This window comes from Drosophila arizonae, chromosome 3 (assembly GCF_054131065.1).
Source record: "Drosophila arizonae isolate 15081-1271.41 chromosome 3, UAZ_ARI_1.0, whole genome shotgun sequence".
NCBI classification, from domain to species: Eukaryota; Metazoa; Arthropoda; class Insecta; order Diptera; family Drosophilidae; genus Drosophila; species Drosophila arizonae.
The window spans coordinates 27,580,353-27,598,166 of NC_142923.1; the positions used below are offsets into that span (position 1 = coordinate 27,580,353).

The 17,814-nt window shown below is 43.1% G+C and overlaps 8 protein-coding genes across 9 annotated transcripts; 3 read left to right on the forward strand and 5 right to left on the reverse strand.

Annotated features, from left to right (window-relative positions):
* Nucleotides 1-301: 301 nt before the first annotated feature.
* LOC108610314 (stAR-related lipid transfer protein 7, mitochondrial) lies at nt 302-2,811 on the reverse strand. 2 transcript variants are annotated; one of them, XM_018002333.2, is made up of 2 exons: nt 2,673-2,811; nt 302-2,614 (listed from the first exon to the last, which is right to left on the reverse strand). In XM_018002333.2, exon 2 carries the CDS (start codon nt 2,057-2,059, stop codon nt 773-775), a length of 1,287 nt encoding a protein of 428 aa, XP_017857822.1. In that variant the 5' UTR covers nt 2,060-2,614; nt 2,673-2,811; the 3' UTR covers nt 302-772. The 2 variants fall into 2 exon arrangements, with proteins under 2 accessions (XP_017857822.1, XP_089320201.1); XM_089464075.1 differs by having other exon boundaries at nt 302-2,607; nt 2,673-2,810.
* A 59-nt stretch (nt 2,812-2,870) lies between these two features.
* Nucleotides 2,871-5,737, forward strand: Bdp1 (transcription factor TFIIIB component B'' homolog Bdp1). The gene is made up of 2 exons (XM_089464066.1): nt 2,871-4,364; nt 4,423-5,737. Exons 1-2 carry the CDS (start codon nt 3,015-3,017, stop codon nt 5,656-5,658), a joined length of 2,586 nt encoding a protein of 861 aa, XP_089320192.1. The 5' UTR covers nt 2,871-3,014; the 3' UTR covers nt 5,659-5,737.
* A 45-nt stretch (nt 5,738-5,782) lies between these two features.
* Nucleotides 5,783-6,574, forward strand: ND-B22 (NADH dehydrogenase (ubiquinone) B22 subunit). Its single transcript, XM_018002355.2, has 3 exons — nt 5,783-5,983; nt 6,075-6,214; nt 6,271-6,574. The coding sequence occupies exons 1-3, from the start codon at nt 5,886-5,888 to the stop codon at nt 6,465-6,467; spliced, it is 435 nt and encodes a 144-aa protein (XP_017857844.1). The 5' UTR covers nt 5,783-5,885; the 3' UTR covers nt 6,468-6,574.
* A 6-nt stretch (nt 6,575-6,580) lies between these two features.
* On the reverse strand, nt 6,581-7,245 carry LOC108610327 (DET1- and DDB1-associated protein 1). The gene has a single exon (XM_018002356.2). The coding sequence runs from the start codon at nt 6,993-6,995 to the stop codon at nt 6,672-6,674; it is 324 nt and encodes a 107-aa protein (XP_017857845.1). The 5' UTR covers nt 6,996-7,245; the 3' UTR covers nt 6,581-6,671.
* Nucleotides 7,246-7,750: 505 nt separating this feature from the next.
* On the reverse strand, nt 7,751-9,351 carry Tap42 (immunoglobulin binding protein Tap42). Its single transcript, XM_018002351.2, has 2 exons — nt 9,118-9,351; nt 7,751-9,057 (listed from the first exon to the last, which is right to left on the reverse strand). The coding sequence occupies exons 1-2, from the start codon at nt 9,244-9,246 to the stop codon at nt 8,056-8,058; spliced, it is 1,131 nt and encodes a 376-aa protein (XP_017857840.1). The 5' UTR covers nt 9,247-9,351; the 3' UTR covers nt 7,751-8,055.
* A 131-nt stretch (nt 9,352-9,482) lies between these two features.
* On the reverse strand, nt 9,483-10,531 carry Grx3 (Glutaredoxin 3). The gene is made up of 3 exons (XM_018002350.2): nt 10,165-10,531; nt 9,846-10,108; nt 9,483-9,793 (listed from the first exon to the last, which is right to left on the reverse strand). Exons 1-3 carry the CDS (start codon nt 10,372-10,374, stop codon nt 9,616-9,618), a joined length of 651 nt encoding a protein of 216 aa, XP_017857839.1. The 5' UTR covers nt 10,375-10,531; the 3' UTR covers nt 9,483-9,615.
* A 382-nt stretch (nt 10,532-10,913) lies between these two features.
* Nucleotides 10,914-13,409, forward strand: Nnp-1 (Ribosomal RNA processing protein 1 homolog Nnp-1). Its single transcript, XM_018002318.2, has one exon. The coding sequence runs from the start codon at nt 11,046-11,048 to the stop codon at nt 13,113-13,115; it is 2,070 nt and encodes a 689-aa protein (XP_017857807.1). The 5' UTR covers nt 10,914-11,045; the 3' UTR covers nt 13,116-13,409.
* A 1,210-nt stretch (nt 13,410-14,619) lies between these two features.
* LOC108610315 (phenoloxidase-activating factor 2) lies at nt 14,620-16,007 on the reverse strand. Its single transcript, XM_018002334.2, has 2 exons — nt 15,676-16,007; nt 14,620-15,621 (listed from the first exon to the last, which is right to left on the reverse strand). The coding sequence occupies exons 1-2, from the start codon at nt 15,886-15,888 to the stop codon at nt 14,764-14,766; spliced, it is 1,071 nt and encodes a 356-aa protein (XP_017857823.1). The 5' UTR covers nt 15,889-16,007; the 3' UTR covers nt 14,620-14,763.
* Between the last annotated feature and the right edge of the window lie 1,807 nt (nt 16,008-17,814).

Here is a 17,814-nt window from a genome sequence, read left to right on the forward strand (position 1 = left end):
TCTTCTATAATTATTATAATTAATAGTTGATATCCACTTAAATATGTTGATTTCTCTGAATGATTTGTATTCCAAATCGATATAGTACACATATAGTATACTATTCGTGAAGGGTATATATATATATTAATAAAAGTCGTAATAATTTAAAACTGGCAGCGAAAAAATTAGTTGAAATTGGGGCCTTTGGCTTGCATTTGCTTATCAATAGGTAGGTTAGATCGCTTATCATCTTGTAGTGGGTATCTGCTAGTCGGGCACATGCACACTTTCTCTTGCAGTAATTTGTATTAAGACAATATTCTGGACTTAGCTTGTGAATATATTTGTTTAAATTTATATGTATAATTGAATATATATACAGATATATACACATATGTATCTATCTATATATCGTATATATTTGTAGCAATAATTGATTTCTTTAGTGTGGCACAGAAGATCCAACATTTTAAATGCCTCCAAGTTGCGAATGGTATTTTATTGCACATTTGCATGGATGATGAAAAAATTTGTTAAGTTCTATAAATTAGATGAACCCTAATTAATCAAAATATTGTTCTTTTCCTCTCTTTTTTTTTGTTTTTTGTTTTGTGTGTGTGTATATATGTGTATATACTTCAATATGAATTACAACATGGGATAAGAAGTTGTATTGCTGTTGGTATTTCTTGCTGTAGTTTGCTTTCTTTTGGTTTTGGTTTCCCTCGTTTGATTGGCTAATTGTTATTGGTTATTTGCTCTCTCGAGGAACGGCAGCTCGGCGCAGTGGTCAGCGATCGACCTCGGAGTCGTTTTTGACCTTGCGCCTGTGACGGCTGAGGCTGCCCAGCCAGCTGCCGCGTTGCTCGTTTGCCGTATACTCATCGTTGATTATCGTAAAGCTATTGAACATGTCCTTCATCTTGATGGCTCGGGAGCAGGCATAGTTTTTGGTGGCCACATACATTTTGGTAAGGAATTCGGGCATTTGTTTCTGCGTAACCCACGATTTGATGTTCTGCGGAATCGGGATGCCCGGGTCGTCGTAATATGTCAACACAAAGTGCAATCCCGGCTCATGGAAGCCTCGAAATGGCTTAATGACCATCAGGCTCCAGTAATCGGTGACACGCACCTTCCCCGATATAGCTGGATATGTGCTATGCTGGGCAGCGCGACTGCAAATAAAGATCAACTTTTTAGCATCATCTTTGTAGTAGCGCCGACAATATACGTAGTCCCGGTTGGCAAATAGGCGCGGCCACTGCATCTCCCAGTAGATGAGATGTGAATTACTGTTCGGGGCCGGATCCTCGCTAATCAGTTCAAGCCTGAGCGCCGTATCGTCCCATTGCCGGCGATAGTCCAGATCCGTTTGTACATGCAAGAAATCATCGGCCGTAATATCATCGAATCGCGCATACACCTTGTACGAGTAGAGCGATGAGTGCTCCTCGCGCCGCCAAATGCTGAACTCGTTCTTGCTAAAGTACGGCTCCCAGTTGCGTTCCTCCTGGGCCTGAATGCGTATTTGGCCCACAGGCCCACGCGACTCATAGTCCATTGACTTTTGACAATTGCTTATGCTCGCCTCATCCTTCCCGGACTTCTGTTCGGCCTTGCTCGGTGGCATGACAGCGCCGCCCTTCTTGCATCGCTGGTTGCCCAACGTGCAATAGCAGTACTTCATCTTCTTCGCCTTGCAGCGCTCGCACAGCTGGTTCACAGGTAGCGTATTTATAAAATCAATATCTCGCTGGCACAAATCAAAGTTAGCCAGCGACAGCCGCTCTTTGACCCAGTCGAAGCCATCGGCCGTCGGCCGTTTCACATTCAAGCCCATAATGCCCACTGCACTGAGCACCATGCCGCGCAGCGGTGGCTGTATTTGACTGCGATAATAGACGCGCCAGAGCTGCTTGAGTCCCTGCGTGCCATAGACGGTCTGATAGAACGTGAGCAACTGTTGCAGCCGGCGCGAGCGCTGGGCGAATATTGACTCGCATTGATAGGTCCAGGCGCGCAAGGTTTCCCTCGATTGATTTTTTATGGCTGAAACGAAACGATTGAGCAGCATGGCGACCGCTTAATTGATTGTTATTGCTGCGGCGGCTGCGGCTTTTGGGCTGCACTGCTCAGGTGGGGGGCTGCAGCGCTGCTTGCATAACAATCGGACAGCGGCAGCGGCTGTACTGTTATTGTAATGTTGCTTGTTCCTCCGCTTCAAATTTTGACACACACACACACCTCCTGTCACATTTGTTACCCTCGTTTTCAACTTGTATAATTTTGATTGTTTTTTTGTTTTCGTTTTGTTCTTTTTGCTTTAATTGTTGACAATTTTGTTTGTTATGTTATACAAGTTTCCGTCGTTGTTGCTTTGTTATCAAGGCGCCCACATTTTACGTTCAAAACGTGCAACCTGCAATTCGTATTTGTTGTTGTTGCTCGAATCAGTGCTGGGAAACCCTCGAATTTTGCAGCACCAATTTGAAGCGGCTCACTGCTTTGTCAATATTTGCTCTTGGGTCGCCGTGCAGCAGCGAGCTAAACGATTCGTGTTTTTGCAGTGAGGAAAAGGTCTTATTCGTCGAAAATTACTGAATGAACCAGTGCAAAAGTGCCCTATAAACTATATAGATGAGAATTACTTCTGACCTAAGCAATGGATTTATTATTGTGCTTGTTACCAGTATCGGAAATTAATACTAATAAAAAACAGATTGGATCTTAGCCAAACATTATTCGTTAGCTTTGTGCCACAAAATTGCAAAATAACGAACATAGAATTTTTCCAAAATAATTCAAAAGTTAATTTTCGAAAAATGATTTAATTTAAACATATTTTGCTTGACCAGCATACTGTTTACAATTTTATTTAATTTCCGTTTGACGTTGTACAACACTTTTGTGGTAAAAACTCGTGCGCTGCACATTTACATCTGTTGCCTTTATTCTTCACACGGCATTTCGCAAAGAACTGTCGTCGAGTAAATGCATAATATATGTATGTTTGATTGAAAAGTGACGCAATGTCTTCGCGACGGCAACGTATTAAGGCCCCTGCCAACTTGACGCAGATCAAGCGCAAGCCGCGCAAGGAAGACACCGATCCAGAGGCACGCGTTGAAGCTGAGCCACTGAACCACCCCACTCCTTCGTCCAAGCAGGAGCATCCAGAGGACGATGCATCTGAAGTGGCATTTAAAATGCCGGCAGCGAGCAACGCCGGCCAGTTGGACGATGTGTTCCACTCGGACTTGGAGGATAATGTTATACAAATGGACTTGCAGAAGAGTGCCAGCGGATTTCCCATGTCGCCCAGCAAGGCGCAAGCTCGACAGCGAGTTCGGCCCACTCCCGTGTTTGGGCAGCGTCGCAATAGCTTCGTGGGCTCACCGTTGGCGGCTGATCTCGATGGCGACTACCCGTCGCCGGGCACGCCCACAAGGCGCGAACGCTACTTGAGCGGCTCGTCAATGAGTGGCGTGAGCGGGACGCCGCAGCAGGTGCAGGCTTCACCGAAGTACTTTCCAGGTGGTGTCATGAGTCCGGGCATGGGGCGTATACGCACGGAATCCAGTTGCTCGGCTTACTCGGACAGCGGCGGCGGTGGCGGCAAGCAGCGAAAGGGAGAGAGCGACAAGGCGTTGACCCAGGCGCAGCAGCGCATTAATGTAAAGCGAGATTTTGAGACGCGATTCAACAAAGGCATCCCGGATAAGTCCACGTTCAAAATGTTTGACATGATCTTTTACAATCCCGAGAGCAATCCCATGGAGCAGAAACCTCTGGTGACTACCATTAAGGCGGAGGCGAATGGCAGCAGCATCGGCAGTGTGGACGAGTCGAAGCCCACCTCGGATGAGCTGCTAGAGGCCAAGACAGAACCGGCTGCCACAACAGCAGCCATGCCTGTGCCGCAATTGAAACTGGACGCCAATGGGGAAATGATAATCGACGAGAAGACTCTGGAGATTGAGACTACCGCCGAGGTGGAGGCGCGCAAGGTTTTGGCCAACTCGTCGCTTATTCTCATGGACGAGACAACTGGCGACAATGGATTCTACAAGCGGCACAAGCGGACGCCCACCTGGACACCGGATGACACCATCCGCTTTTATCGCAGTCTCCAAATCATTGGCACCGACTTCTCGCTCATGTGTCAAATGTTCCCCAAGCGTACGCGACGCGACCTTAAGCTCAAGTATAAGCGGGAGGAGCGCGTCAACGGACAGCTAATCAATAAGGCCTTGCTCTACCCGAAGGCCTTCAATATTCAGGAGCTCAAAAATCAGCTGGAATTGGAGGACCGTGAACGCTATGAGGTGCACCGCGAATGGCAGCAAATCGTTTCAGCCAAGGCAAAACAACCAAGAAAGGTTCGTCTGTTATCTCCTATGTCCAATGTTTACTCAAACTGAACTCATTCCTTTGCAGAAGCGAGCCAAGTCGCAGCAGAGCAAGGCGACGCGCGCACTCTCCGATGGCGATCTGGTGTACGAGAACGAGCACGTGACAAAGGAAAAGCTGGGTAAGCACGCGCTGGCCAAACGTCGAGCTGCACTGCAAAACCAGGGCGAAGGTGGAGCTGCCAAGCGCAAGCGTCAGCCTTTGAAGTGTCATCAGGCTCAAGGGGAGCATCAGGAGAAACAACCAATGGAGAAGCAACTGGAGAAGCTACAGGAGATTATACAGCAGCAGCAACAAGAGAAGCTACTACAGCAGCAACAAGAGAAGCTACCACAGCAGCAACAAGAGAAGCCACAGCAGCAGCAACAAGAGAAGCTACCACAGCAGCAACAAGAGAAGCTACCACAGCAGCAACAAGAGAAGCTACCTCTGCAGCAACAAGAGAAGCCACAGCAGCAACAAGAGAAGCCACAGCAGCAGCATCAAGAGAAGATACAGCAGCAGCAACAAGAGAAGATACAGCAGCAGCAACAAGAGAAGATACAGCAGCAGCAACAAGAGAAGCCACAGCAGCAGCAACAAGAGAAGCCACAGCAGCATCAACAAAAGCATGAGCAACAGCACAGCGTTAAAAAAAAGTTGAAGCAAAAAGTGCTTAAAAAGATGCAACCCAATCCTAAGCGACCGAAGGAGTATATATCGGAAGTGAATCAGCCCGTGCCTGTGCATCTTTTACGCGTATTTCCAGCGATCAAAAGAGAAAAGGAAATGGAAGCAGAACAAATCAGTAGCGATCCTATAATTGAGACCAAGGCTGAGCAACTGCAGCAGGAGCTTAACTCATTGCTGGACGAGGGACACGCTGAGGTCAGGGTCAAGATGACAAGTGAAAAGGTCGTCGATTTGGAGGAGGGTGGCCGCAACTGTGTAAGTAACATGGACACCGTCACCAGGAGCGAGACGGTTTATTCCACCGAAACCAATGCAACATATATTGTTGATTTCATTTCGGAGCCACCTGGTCCTGAAGTACCGGAGCAGGGTCCCAACTTCGGGGAGGAAGTCAATGAGCACGACATCGAACAAATAATAACTGAGTTGTCTGAGGGCTCAATGGTGTTGGTCTCTTCATTAGATGGTGGACAGAACGGTCGCGTATTAAATGAGATATATATGTACGATAGTCAGACGGGGGATTTGTCCGAACAACCTTTAAAAATACCTGAGCATATTGTTCAGTGTATATTGAATGTTATGAGCTAAGTTGTGAGTTATTAATTACTTGATACTTGTTAATATGTAATTTATTTAAAAAACAAAATAAAATCCGATAACGAACCTAGTAGTCTGGCATCCCTGCAAACAGTGCTGGAAAACAATTTAGGCAAGTCGTTTTACAGCACTCAACTTGTGACAGCTACCATCTGTTACAGTTGTTGTTGTACTGCGAGCTGCGAATTACAGATTTAATACAAGTTGAGCAACTAGACATGGCCCAAGTTCCCTTGGCTATTGTGTCGCACAAGCGCCAGGTGTGCAGCTTGTACAAGCGTGCGCTGCGCAATCTGGAGGCCTGGTATGATCGGCGGTAAGTGCTCGTCGAAATGCTGCAATTGTAAACCGTTTGATTATATAATAAATTCTGCATCTTCCTTTACATACATCTTCCGCGGAATTAGGGATGTTTACCGTTATCGTGCAGTGCAAATGCGCGCTCGTTTTGATGAGAACAAAAACAAGGATGTGGCCGAGGGCATGCGTTTGCTAGCCAGCGGTCAAAAGGAACTCTTTGAGACAAAGCATTTCCAGCCGCGAAACTGTAAGTGTGCTCACACATTTGGTAAGATTAGTATCATGCAGCACCTTTATTTACAGTTGCTAACAGTCCTGGTGGCTGTGCTTTCGAGCGTGAGGTCATCCTGCCGGATTGGGTGCTCGACTACTGGCATCCTCTGGAGAAGGCACAATATCCAGAGTATTTTGCCAAACGTGAGCAACGCAAGAAGGAATATGTTGCCTGGTGGGAGAAGCAATACGGCAAACCAGACCCCAGCGACTTGGGACATCACTAAACTAGCTTTTAAATAAAGTCGTCAAATCTTATTTGTTTCCGAATTAAAAATACTAATGGACAAACTGAAGTCATCAAGTGGAATAAACAGAAGGAAGTCAAAATTAATGCGAATTCAGTTATTTATGTTTTATAATATTTATTATATGCTTGGGGATATTTATATTAACGGTAGTAGCTGTACTTAATAAGAATCGGGAGTGTCTCAGTTGAGCTCATTGGCCTCCAGGCGTGGGCGCTTTTTGCTGTTGTTGCCATTTGTAGAGTTGTTGGTGTTGTTACTGCTGCCGTCGTTGCCATGTTCGCGCTTTCGCTGGAGTGTCTTTTTGTCCCACTGTTGCGTTAGATATCTCAGAAGTACGCACCTTTTATCCAACACTATTAGCTGCGCCTGGTCAGGCGTATCCTCTGTGGGCAAATAAACGGAGGCACGCTTTTGCGATGTTCTAATGCCGTGGTCATTGCTCAGCAGTGTGAAGTTGTTCGAGTCGTATATGGGTAAGCCCTTTATAAAATCAATGACGGACATGCTTGTGCTTGCACTTCTTTTGTTAATCGTGGGGATGGGTGGCACGTTATCCACGTACAGAAGTTAATTCTTTGTGCGTTCTGTTGCCACTGAGTGCTCAGGCAAAGGTGTCTATTGCAATTTTTATATTTTGAGTAAAATATTGTGCTTTTGTCTTATCTTCAGTTGCAATTTCTTAGACCTTTTTTGTGTTGTTGTTTGAGGTGGTTGTTGTTTAGATGAGGTGTGACCGCTTGCATTTACAAAAAATGCTGAAATAATAACTTTTAAAATTACTTTTAGTAAAAATACTAGATTTGCAATTCGTTTGAAACTAAGGTTTAATAATTTTAAGATGTTCACTTGCTGTTGATTTTTAAATTAAGTTAAGCTCAGGACCAAATCGTAATTTACCTAAAACATTACATTACATTAATGATGTTTGGCTCTCTTAAATGGAAATTATTAATGTTCATAAGATTAACACTATAAACAATTCTAATTTCTTTTCAAATAAAATCATATTATTTTTATATTATAATTAAGAATATATAGAATGTAATGTATGTAATATTAATTATATATAATATTCAACTATTATTTGAAGTTTAATATTCCTCACCTCATAATATTAGTTTGATTTCTTTTCAATTATTTATATTAACATTTTTTTTTCTAAACAATATATTTTCGAATTGATCTTTAAGCTAATACTGTCTGAAATTAACTGAATTGAAATAGTTCTGTACTATGTCAAATAATAAAATCTCATGATCTTAAGTTTTGATCAATGATAAGAATTTTATTTCATTTCACAGAATATTGATTGGGCATTACTCCAACAGTTATCTCCAATCGTATTATTGGTTTTTCTATGGCATATATAAGAAAAATTGATCCAAATATGTTACTTACTTAATAAAGCGCATATTAGACTCTGTAATGAAGAGCATTTTACGTATAGTTTTTCTGGATTTGAAGCTTGGAAGATGTCTACTCTGCTTGTTTTATATATAAACATACAAAATACTTAATTTTGTTCAATGTAATGTATATTAATGAGTTGAGTGTGATAAGTAGTTCAACTACGATTATGACGATTTCCATCTCCACGACGGACCACATCCTTGTACTCGTCCATGCGTCGCATACGCGCTAAATACTCTGGATCGTCATCCTCCACTTGAAGTTCTATGGCTGCCTTCTCTTGGTCTTCCTTCTCGTTGGGATCTTGTGCGGCAGCAATGGCCTTCTCCTGATTTATCTTTGCCATTTTTTGCTCGTCGGGAAAGATGCCCTCGTCAACGCGCTGCTGGTAAAATTCATCGACGGTCATGATCGGTACACTGGGATAGCCTAAGCCGAAGACTGCCTTCTGTGTCTCATTGCGTGTTATAATAAAAGGTTGTAGTGGCTTTGGTTTCGGTTCTGCATGATGATGATGGTGATGTCCATGTTTGTGGCCAATGTCAGGAGCATTCGTCTGCTGATATGCTGTAGAGTTTTCTAGAGGCTTTTGTTCGCCGGCTTGCATACGTGCTAGGCGCATCTTAGCCATTTCTTTCATCAGACGAAGACTCTCCAGCTCCTGCTTGGCCTCTATGATGCTCTTATCTAAATATTTTAAAAAGAATTCACGTCGGACTTCATCATCGACCGCTTTGTTCTTAACAGCAGCGCGCAACCGAGTCATATACTCGTCAATTTCCTTCATCTTCCGATATTGTGCAATTTTATCATTGCGATTGTATGCAGCCTCAATCAGTTCGCGTTGTTCGCTTTTCTGCTGCGCAGCATCCGTCTTTCCGTCCTGCTGCGCCTTGCTCTTAGGCGCTTCACAGAGCTCGTACTCTTGGCAACGTTGCAGATGGTCTTTAAAGTAGACTTCTCCTAGCTCTATGGCTTCTATACCATTTGGATTGTTGATCTTCGTGGTAAGTTTCCCCAGGAAATATGGCAAGAGCATGAAGGGCAGCGATTCCGTTGATACCTCGTCAATAAGTTCATTAGGACTGAACATTCCCACTTGATTGACAATTACAGTCGCTTGTTCGAAATAACCCATTGCTTCTTTTACTTTACTCTATATAAAATATGAATATTTGTTAATACTTGTAGAGGACTTGGACTTGCCTATTCTCACCTGAAATGGAGCGCCATTGAAAGGCAGATCGGTTACCTCCAGCTCGTCAAAGAGATTCCATCCACTTAAAAAAATATCTGAAAGTTTCTTTTCTTCACCGTCAACGACATCTGGGTTGGCTTCAGCCATTTTCAATTTGTGTAGTATTTCAGTAATTTCGGACTTTCACAATTATTCGCAAGCCGCTCGTATCAGCTGATTGTTACAGCTACAGTGCTGCTAAGCAAATTATGCTTTGTCAGTGTTGTATAATGCGTATAACTAAGGTACACATGGAAATGTTCGCTAACCATTTAAATAATTATTTTAAAACGATAGGCACTAAATAATTAAATTAGTTCAAAAAATAATTAAGTCGGAAATGGTTCCATATATTGAAAACTGTCAAAAACACTTTTATTTATTTATATAAAAGTTTTTGGACATTGTAAATTTGTGAGAAGCATTGGTTGTTCCAGATTTCATTTGACTAATTAGAGGATGGATGACTTGAAATGTTTAGCCCTTTAGCGACGCTTCCAGTTCGTTGTTCGCTAGCAGCTCCTTGATAATATCCAAGCCCCCAATAAGTTCGCCTTTTACATAAACTTGAGGATATGTTGGCCAGTCTGAGAAAGTCTTCAGTCCCTGACGAACCTCTTCATCAGAAAGAATGTCAAAAGTTTCATACGGCAAACTGAAATATCTCGAAATTAAATGTTGTCCACAAATGTAGATTTAGTGCATACTTTGTTTCGTTAATGATAGCAATAAGCTGTTTGGAGAAGCCACAGCGTGGAGCGTTTCGATCGCCCTTCATGAATATCATCAGCGGCGCCTTATTGATTAGCGCTGTCAAACGATCTTTCAAGGTTTGTCCAGTTGCCGCAGCGCTGCTTGCACTTTCGGCGAGCTTCTTGGACTTGCTGGTGATGGCAGCAACATCCACACCATCCACGCGATCCACAGCCGAGCCCTTGTTGAAGAATATTACTGTCGGCACTGCCTCGATCTGGAAATACGTTTTGTACAGACATCTTCAGGCGTCCGGTGTGCAGATAAGCTTACCTGATGTTTCATTGATATATCAGGGTATTTTTCAGCATTTAGCGTAATGAATTGCAACTTATCGCCCAAAATGCTGTCCAGCTCTTTGAGTACATCGGTAACTTGAGCACATTGTTCGGCCCAGTCGGCAGCGAACAGGGCAACAGTTGTTTTATCAGCGCTAATGTATTTCTGATAGTCCTCTGAGTTTTCTACAGTTAACACAGGCATTTTGATGATGAAGTTTTAAAAATATTAACTTTTTAAGGCCAATTTAGTCTGAATTGCTACTTAGAATGTCAGCTGGTTAAAAGTGCTGCCCAGCAACGCATTATTTCTTTAGTATTTAAAGCCGGTAAGAATATATACGTGAAATACATATGTAAATGCTTGATGTATATGAATAAAATGATTTTGTAACTAATTTGTTTCAATAAAAGAGTTTAATTTTAATTAACGAGTTAACAATAATAAATATATTAATTATCGAAACCACGAAACTTCGAATGAAAAGTTATTATCGATTTTATTTAACCGCTAGTATGTCATAAATGCATAAATACATATAGTTCTTTATATGTACAATATTTAACAGAATAATATATGTAATGCATTTAAGATTTTTTTTCTAAAAGATAACAAAATTTGTCATATGAAGACGACATGATGATATGTTGAAACAGTTTGTATGAATTTCGTCGCATTACCTTCTAGTATTTACAATATTGAACGCTTGCAATTCTGACAAGTGTTGCAAAATGTGACAAACAGAGCTTCAAATAGTAATCGATTACTGCGGGGCCGCACAACACGTGCGCCCACCTCTCTCTCGTAGCAACCGCGTTCAATACATACCAGAGGAATTTGAGAAAAAGTTCCTGTCGTTTTGTTAACAATCAATTATGGTCACAAAAAAGCGACCAATAAAGCGCAGCGCTGAGGTGGCTGCAATTGACAAAGGCAATGAGAGCGAAGATAGCAATGGTGCATCACAGGCCAAGGTGCCAAAGGAGTTGCTTGTGATTGCGCAGGAGGTGAAAATCGTGCGTGCATTGGCCTGCAATGACTTAACAAAGCGAAATCGTCAGATCCGCAAATTGCGAAAATGGTTCCAGCTGCGAGCGGCAAGTTCGTTTCCCTTCACCGAGGACGATTTCATGCGGATTTGGAAAGGATTGTACTACAACGTATGGATGTCGGACAAGCCGCTTGTGCAAGAGGAGCTAGCCGAGCAGCTGGCTCAAATGATAGACAGCTTTGGAGGCAACACTGCCTGCAGTCTGGCGTACTTCAGCGCCTTTATGCGCACTATGTGCCAGGAGTGGTTTGGCATTGATCAGTGGCGAATGGATAAATTTTTGATGCTTGTACGTCGTATGCTGCGCTACATGCTACGCCTGCTCAAGAAAAGCAAATGGGACAAGGATCTGATAGAGGCATTTAATAAAAGCATGAATGAGTCGGTGCTTGCGGCGCAGCCAAAGTCTCGTGGGATTACTATGCACTACATGGATGTGTTCTTCGAGGAGCTGGCCAAGGCAGCCAATGAGGAGATCACCGCCGAACAGGTTAATCTTTTCCTGCGCCCGTTTGTACACTATGTGGGTACACAGCGGGACGCCAAATTAGTGTCGCAGTGCCGCACGCGCGTCCTCTATCACTTGCTCTACCAGAGTGAACTGGGTAGAGAATATAGCGAGAAATACAAGGCATGGAAAGAGATGGGTTTTCCCAGCAGCTCCATAGACGATGTGGAGAAGATGGACTCTGGCTTCGATGAGGAGGAGGAAGAGGATGAGGAGGAGCAGCAGCAAGAAACCCCCACTCTTGATCCACGTGCAGGAAACGTAGATGTCCTGATGCCAGAACTACCGCTAAATGCCGACTGTGTGCTGGACGAGCTTCAGACACTGCTCCGCACGCAGGACTACAACAGCAAGCGGCGCAAGGGACTGCGTAAGCTAGTCCACATTTTTGAGACGTATGCAAGCGGCGAATTTCCATTGGGTGTGCGTAACATGCCCAAGCCCGAGGGCACACCATTTGCAGAGCTCGTGGAGCAGAAGATCCGTGAGGCTGATGAGTTTGAGGAGTCGAACTTTGGCACTGTGCGCAGTCTCAAAAAGCTAAGCAAATCCAAGCGAAAGCGTCTTCTCAAGTCTATCAACTTCGATGAGGTAGATGAGGACAACTTTGACGATGTCATCAAGAAAGCATTGTCACCCAAACTACAGAAGCAAGTCGAGCACAATGAGAAGGTACGCTCCAGCATTAATAATGCCTGGGTGGTGGAGGAGGTAGATGCAACCGAGCAGACTACGACAACGACTACGGTAGTGGAAGATAAGCCAGTGCTAAACAAGGTTAAGAAAGTCACTAAGGAGAAGGATGAGCAGCCCAAGCAAAAGGTCAAACAGCAGTCCAAGCCAATATCCAATGATCAGTCCAAGGGGCAATCGAAACAGCAGCCCAAGGCTCAGTCCAAGGAGCAGGCCAAGCAGCCGGCCACTGAGAAGCCAAAAGTACCACAACCCGAACAGGAATCTACCACAGAGGGAGAAACTAAAGCAGCTGAATCCACGACGAAGTCAAACAACGGCTGGGACGCACCCTTGGAGGATGGCGAAAGGGATTACTTTGTGCCATCGCGCAAAGTGCAACTGAAGCAAGCCAACAGCAAGCTCTTGATGAATCCGCTCGCTGTCCAAGGAACTCCCAAGAATCCAGCACAACGGCTGAAACTAGCAGCAGCGCCGCAGACGGGAAGCGGCAGCAAGCGAGTCCGCATCATGACGAAGTGCAACAGCGCCTACCCCAAGAGCGACTACTATCGACAGTTGAAGCTATCGCCGCAGCTGCCCTACGATGCGAACCGGCAGCCCGGCAAAAGCGCTCTCAAGCCGCACGTGCTGCCCGGCCCCATTCATCCCAACTTCACGAAAAGCAAACGTCTGTTCAACGATACGCTGTGACGTTGCTTGAGCTGGCTGGGACTGACGCAGGACTGAATGAGCTGACCAACCGGGACACATACCAGCCCCATCCCATGAGAGATTCGTGTGGGCCCACCCTAGCGGATGATAAGTTCGAGCATCGACTTAGCATAGTTAATACGCCATTATGTGCATCAGATATTTTTTCATAATATACCCTATATATAGTATGCTTATTTTTTGTTTTGCTTGTAGACCAGGTTTTATCATTCAATATGCGACACATTTGGAATTCATATCTGAAGTGGAATAAAAGTAAAATCAAAAGACAAACTTGAAATTGAATTGAACAGAATCCAGCACAGTCTTCGATTATTAAGCAATTAATCCATATACATATTTCCAATGTTATATAATATTTTGGAGCTATATTCGATCCATATACAAAAGTATGAAATGCAACAGATGGATTAGTTTTGAAATCCTCAATCAATTGATCTATATACGTATGTATTAGCTATGTATGTTATTTTTGATTTTAGAGCTACATTCAATAAATTTCAATGGTAAAAAAAGAGTGAAGAACAAATTTGTTTGGCAAAGAATTGAAGGCGAAGCCGATCTACTCGTCAACTTTGTTAGGAGTTACCCAATATTTCAGGTAGTGTATGAACATGTTCATATAACTGTTAGTAGGTAGCTGGCATAGTTGGTTGTGCCTAACTAGGAAATACCCTGAGCTCTAACTCTGCTCTGTTCATTGAAAATAGGAAATCAGGGTAAATTGGTTTTGTGGGAAGTATGTAACAGGCAGAAGGAATCATCGCAGACCCCATAAAGTATATATATTCTCGATCAGGACGACGAGCTGAGTTAATATAGCCCAGTCCCAGTATTCGATATTCTCATTCGATAACTCACCCGATATATTTTTGATCGATAAATAGATTTCGTTTTTTCAGACAACACTGGTTAGTGTTTGAACGCTTTTAGACCTAGAGACTTGAGATTTACTGTGTATATTCAATTGATCGATACGAAGATTTTGTAATGTACAGATTATGGATACCACGCCCCCTTCGCCCACAATTTGTAAAGACCTATTTCATGTACTAGAGACTTGTGTTTCGGAATATACATACATTATTATGATCACGTTCTGATAGTTTCATTAAGATAGTCCCACTACAAGAAAATTATTCCATAAATAAATTCTCACAATATTACAAACACTGCAGCGCAGCCCAAGCGCAGTCGCTGCTTACTGCGCAGTTAGCAGAGCGCGTGCTTATACGTACGTGTAGATGCATGTGTATGTATGTACATATGTATGTCGAGCAGCCTTTTTAACTTACCCCTAATCATATATGTATGTATGTACATAGATCATTTGTATAAATTGGTGTGTCTCACCATGATTAACCTTTGTCGCTCTGCTCAAGCCAAATATTTATTCAATCTCCAATTTCTCTAGCAAGATAATGCCATAATAATAATGCACGCATAAAGAATATCGATAGGAATACACTTGTCAAATTGACGATTCTAGTTCTAAAGCAGATTTATTATCTATTTATTTATGTATTTATGTATGTATATCGATCCTTAAGTTTTATAAAAGCTAGAAATTCTTGCACAGCACTCAGCATAAAGACCTCTCTCTCTCTCTTATTTCCTTCCATCTACCTTAAACCATATAATGTCTTATGTCCAGGTCGCGTTCGCTCAACTTTTGATCGATCCAGCGCCTGTAGTACTTCACGTTCGAGTAGATGCTCAAGAGCTGAGGGCCATCGCAACGGGCGGCACGGGCCAGCAGCCCGGCGAGCACATAGCGATCATCGCTGCCGGGGAGAGGGCACATTAGGGGAACGGCACCCATGTCGCCGCAGACAATGGGGTCCTTGTCGCCGCCAGTGCAGAGGAGCGTCTCGTTCAGCGCAAAGCGACGACCCAAGATGGCCAAGCGCAGCTTGGAGCCACACTGATCGCGCGGCAGAATGTAGAGGGGCCAGCGCCTGGGCAGGCTCTCATTGGGACTGAGCTCCGAGTGCCGCCAGCCCGCCACGTAGCACTGGCTGTAGTTGTAGAGGAGCTGCATGGGCGGGAGGCAGATCACCTGCACGTGTGGCGCTAGCTCGAATGCCGCCTGTGAGTCGAGCAGCAGCAGTGCCAGATTGTGAGCTGCGGGGGATTGTGTGTAGTTGGGATGGATTAGCAGCTCGGACACATTTCGCTCCTGGTGCGGCAATGGCTCTAGCTCAACTGCTGCATCCCATTCGCCTGCCACCAGACGCAGATCCGTTGCCATTTGGGCCTGGACGCAGTGTGCGGCGGTTAGAACAGCAAGTGGTGTGATCAGAGCTCCACTGCAAAGGTATCCGTCTGCTCCATAGATCGCCACCAGCCAGGGAAACTCGCCGAACTTTGACTCCTGCTTCTTGTATCCCATCGGACGCAAATGAAGCCAAAGATCCAGGCGTCCGCCACACTGAGGCAGTGCTGACAGTGCATCGCTATAGTTGAATCCGTTACCAACTGCAAGCTGAAGCTCAACTTTAGAAAGGACTCATTGCATAAGAGTTGCGACTCTACCTACCGTCTCGTTCGCACTGCAGCACTTTTCCATATAGTGGCAGTGCTGCTCGTCCTGCAGAGTGCGACTGCGATCGGAGTAGAAGTGGCCATCCACAAGGAGACCCTCATTGCACAGGTCATAGGAGACGCAGCTCTTGCCGGGTGCACACGATTCCCCACTTCCAAAAACAGCTGCAGCGAAATACATCAGCAAAATGACAAGAACCTTTTCCATCTTATAGCTATAGAACGGTTGCTGGGCTCTCGATCTGAACTTGAACTGCGCTGTGAATTGGCCTCCGGCTTTTATAGCACCCAACCAAGGCTCCCAAGAGGTCAGGCCCGATGCTTGATTGGGTTAAATATAGCTCAGAGCGTGACTGTGGCTTCTATAAATAGTTCTCTAGTCCAGTCACTTGATGGTCCGGCAATCAGTGCAAGCGTCTGGCAAATCCAAATAAATCGTTTCTTCTGCTCTACAAATGAAAGTCAGCTTAGCTGTGTCAAGTGATGGGCCCATAGATCTATATAGTATACTATGATATATCATATGATAAATGGAGTAAGGCCTAGTGATCAAGAATCAAATTCGAGTGCTCAAACCGAACATATGGCGCTAGAATTTAAAACTTAATTTGCAGGTAAATAAAAAAAACAAAACACTTTTTGTTTTAATTTTTGTAAATATACTTGATTGATAATCATAAAAAACCCAATACAATTTAATTGGCGATGCATCGTCTGTTGAATTTCTTTAATAGATTCCTTATTCTCCCTCTCTCACTCTAACTTATGCCTAGATTGATTTCACATTTCAATATTTTTAAAATAATTGATTTTATATGACTTATTTCAGCTGAACTGCAATTAATTGTTTATATTCCAATGTATGTCTATATATATTTCGCAAGCTTAACAGGTTATTTTGTTGCTGTTTAAATATATGAGCATGAACAAAAATATATATTTATAATATACCAATATACAAGTTTATATACACGTTCCTTCCGTCTGTCTGCTTAGTCTGTTTGTGCTCTTGAGATTATTGAATTATTAAATAAACGAAAACTCTATAAAATATAAAAATGGATCTGAAATATTTATTAGCTTGTTTTCATGTATCCTTATATACTATATTTCGCCTTCTCCATAAGGAATTTTTCTTGTCTCTTCATCTTTTTATCTTATTTATGAATATATATAAATTATAATATATAGTAATTTAAAGATAAATCATTTATTAGAGTTAATGTCAAGTAAAATATTATATATTTATTTATAAATAAAATTATATTATATTTATAAATAAAACAAATTATATATATGCAAAAATTCATTTACACTATACTCTATCCTTACTTTGATCGACTATCCTTAAAACATTGTAATACATATTATAAAGATAAACGATATATGAGTGTATACAAGTATACGAGAAGACTTCAGATAGCTTCAGTTATTGTAGGCTTCTTCCGCACAAACAGCTCTGCTCGAGTTTCAGGATATTTGCTAGTCGAGCAGGCGCCACTCGAATCACTTTTACTTGTGTTTTGTTTACCCTGGCGACAACATCAACACGTATCCGTGTCTATTACGGGGCCCGAGATGGAGGCGGAGGTGGTGGCAGTGCTGCAACTTTTGCGTCATATCTTAATGCACAATCGTCGCTTAAGTGCACGTAAATTGAATAAAATTTCGACAAGTTTTAATACACAAAATGTGCATGGTGCAAACGCAGACAATGACAGCCTGCTGAATGTGAATACGAATGCGAATGCGAATGCGAATGCGGATTCGACTACGACTACGGATATATGTATGTACGTGTCTAGTTCGATAGACATACTACAAAGCTTCGCTACATATGTAGTAAGCATGTCCGTCTGGGCTTATATATATATTTGCTGTATTTGGAATGCTGGCAGCTTGTTTGGCTAAGATTTACGCAACTTGGAACAGATTCGCATTGGGCATTGTGGGTGTCATCACCTAAATTTTGTAGGCTTCCAGCTGTACGATTTTCCATGATGTTCCGCCTGCTGTTGCTGTGGCTGTAGCTGTTGCTATGTAAAAGTTAATTTGCAAAATCGTTTTAACAGATGTTATCCTCAAGGAAATTAAATGTTATTTCATTTACCAGCTAAAAATGTATAACTTGCTG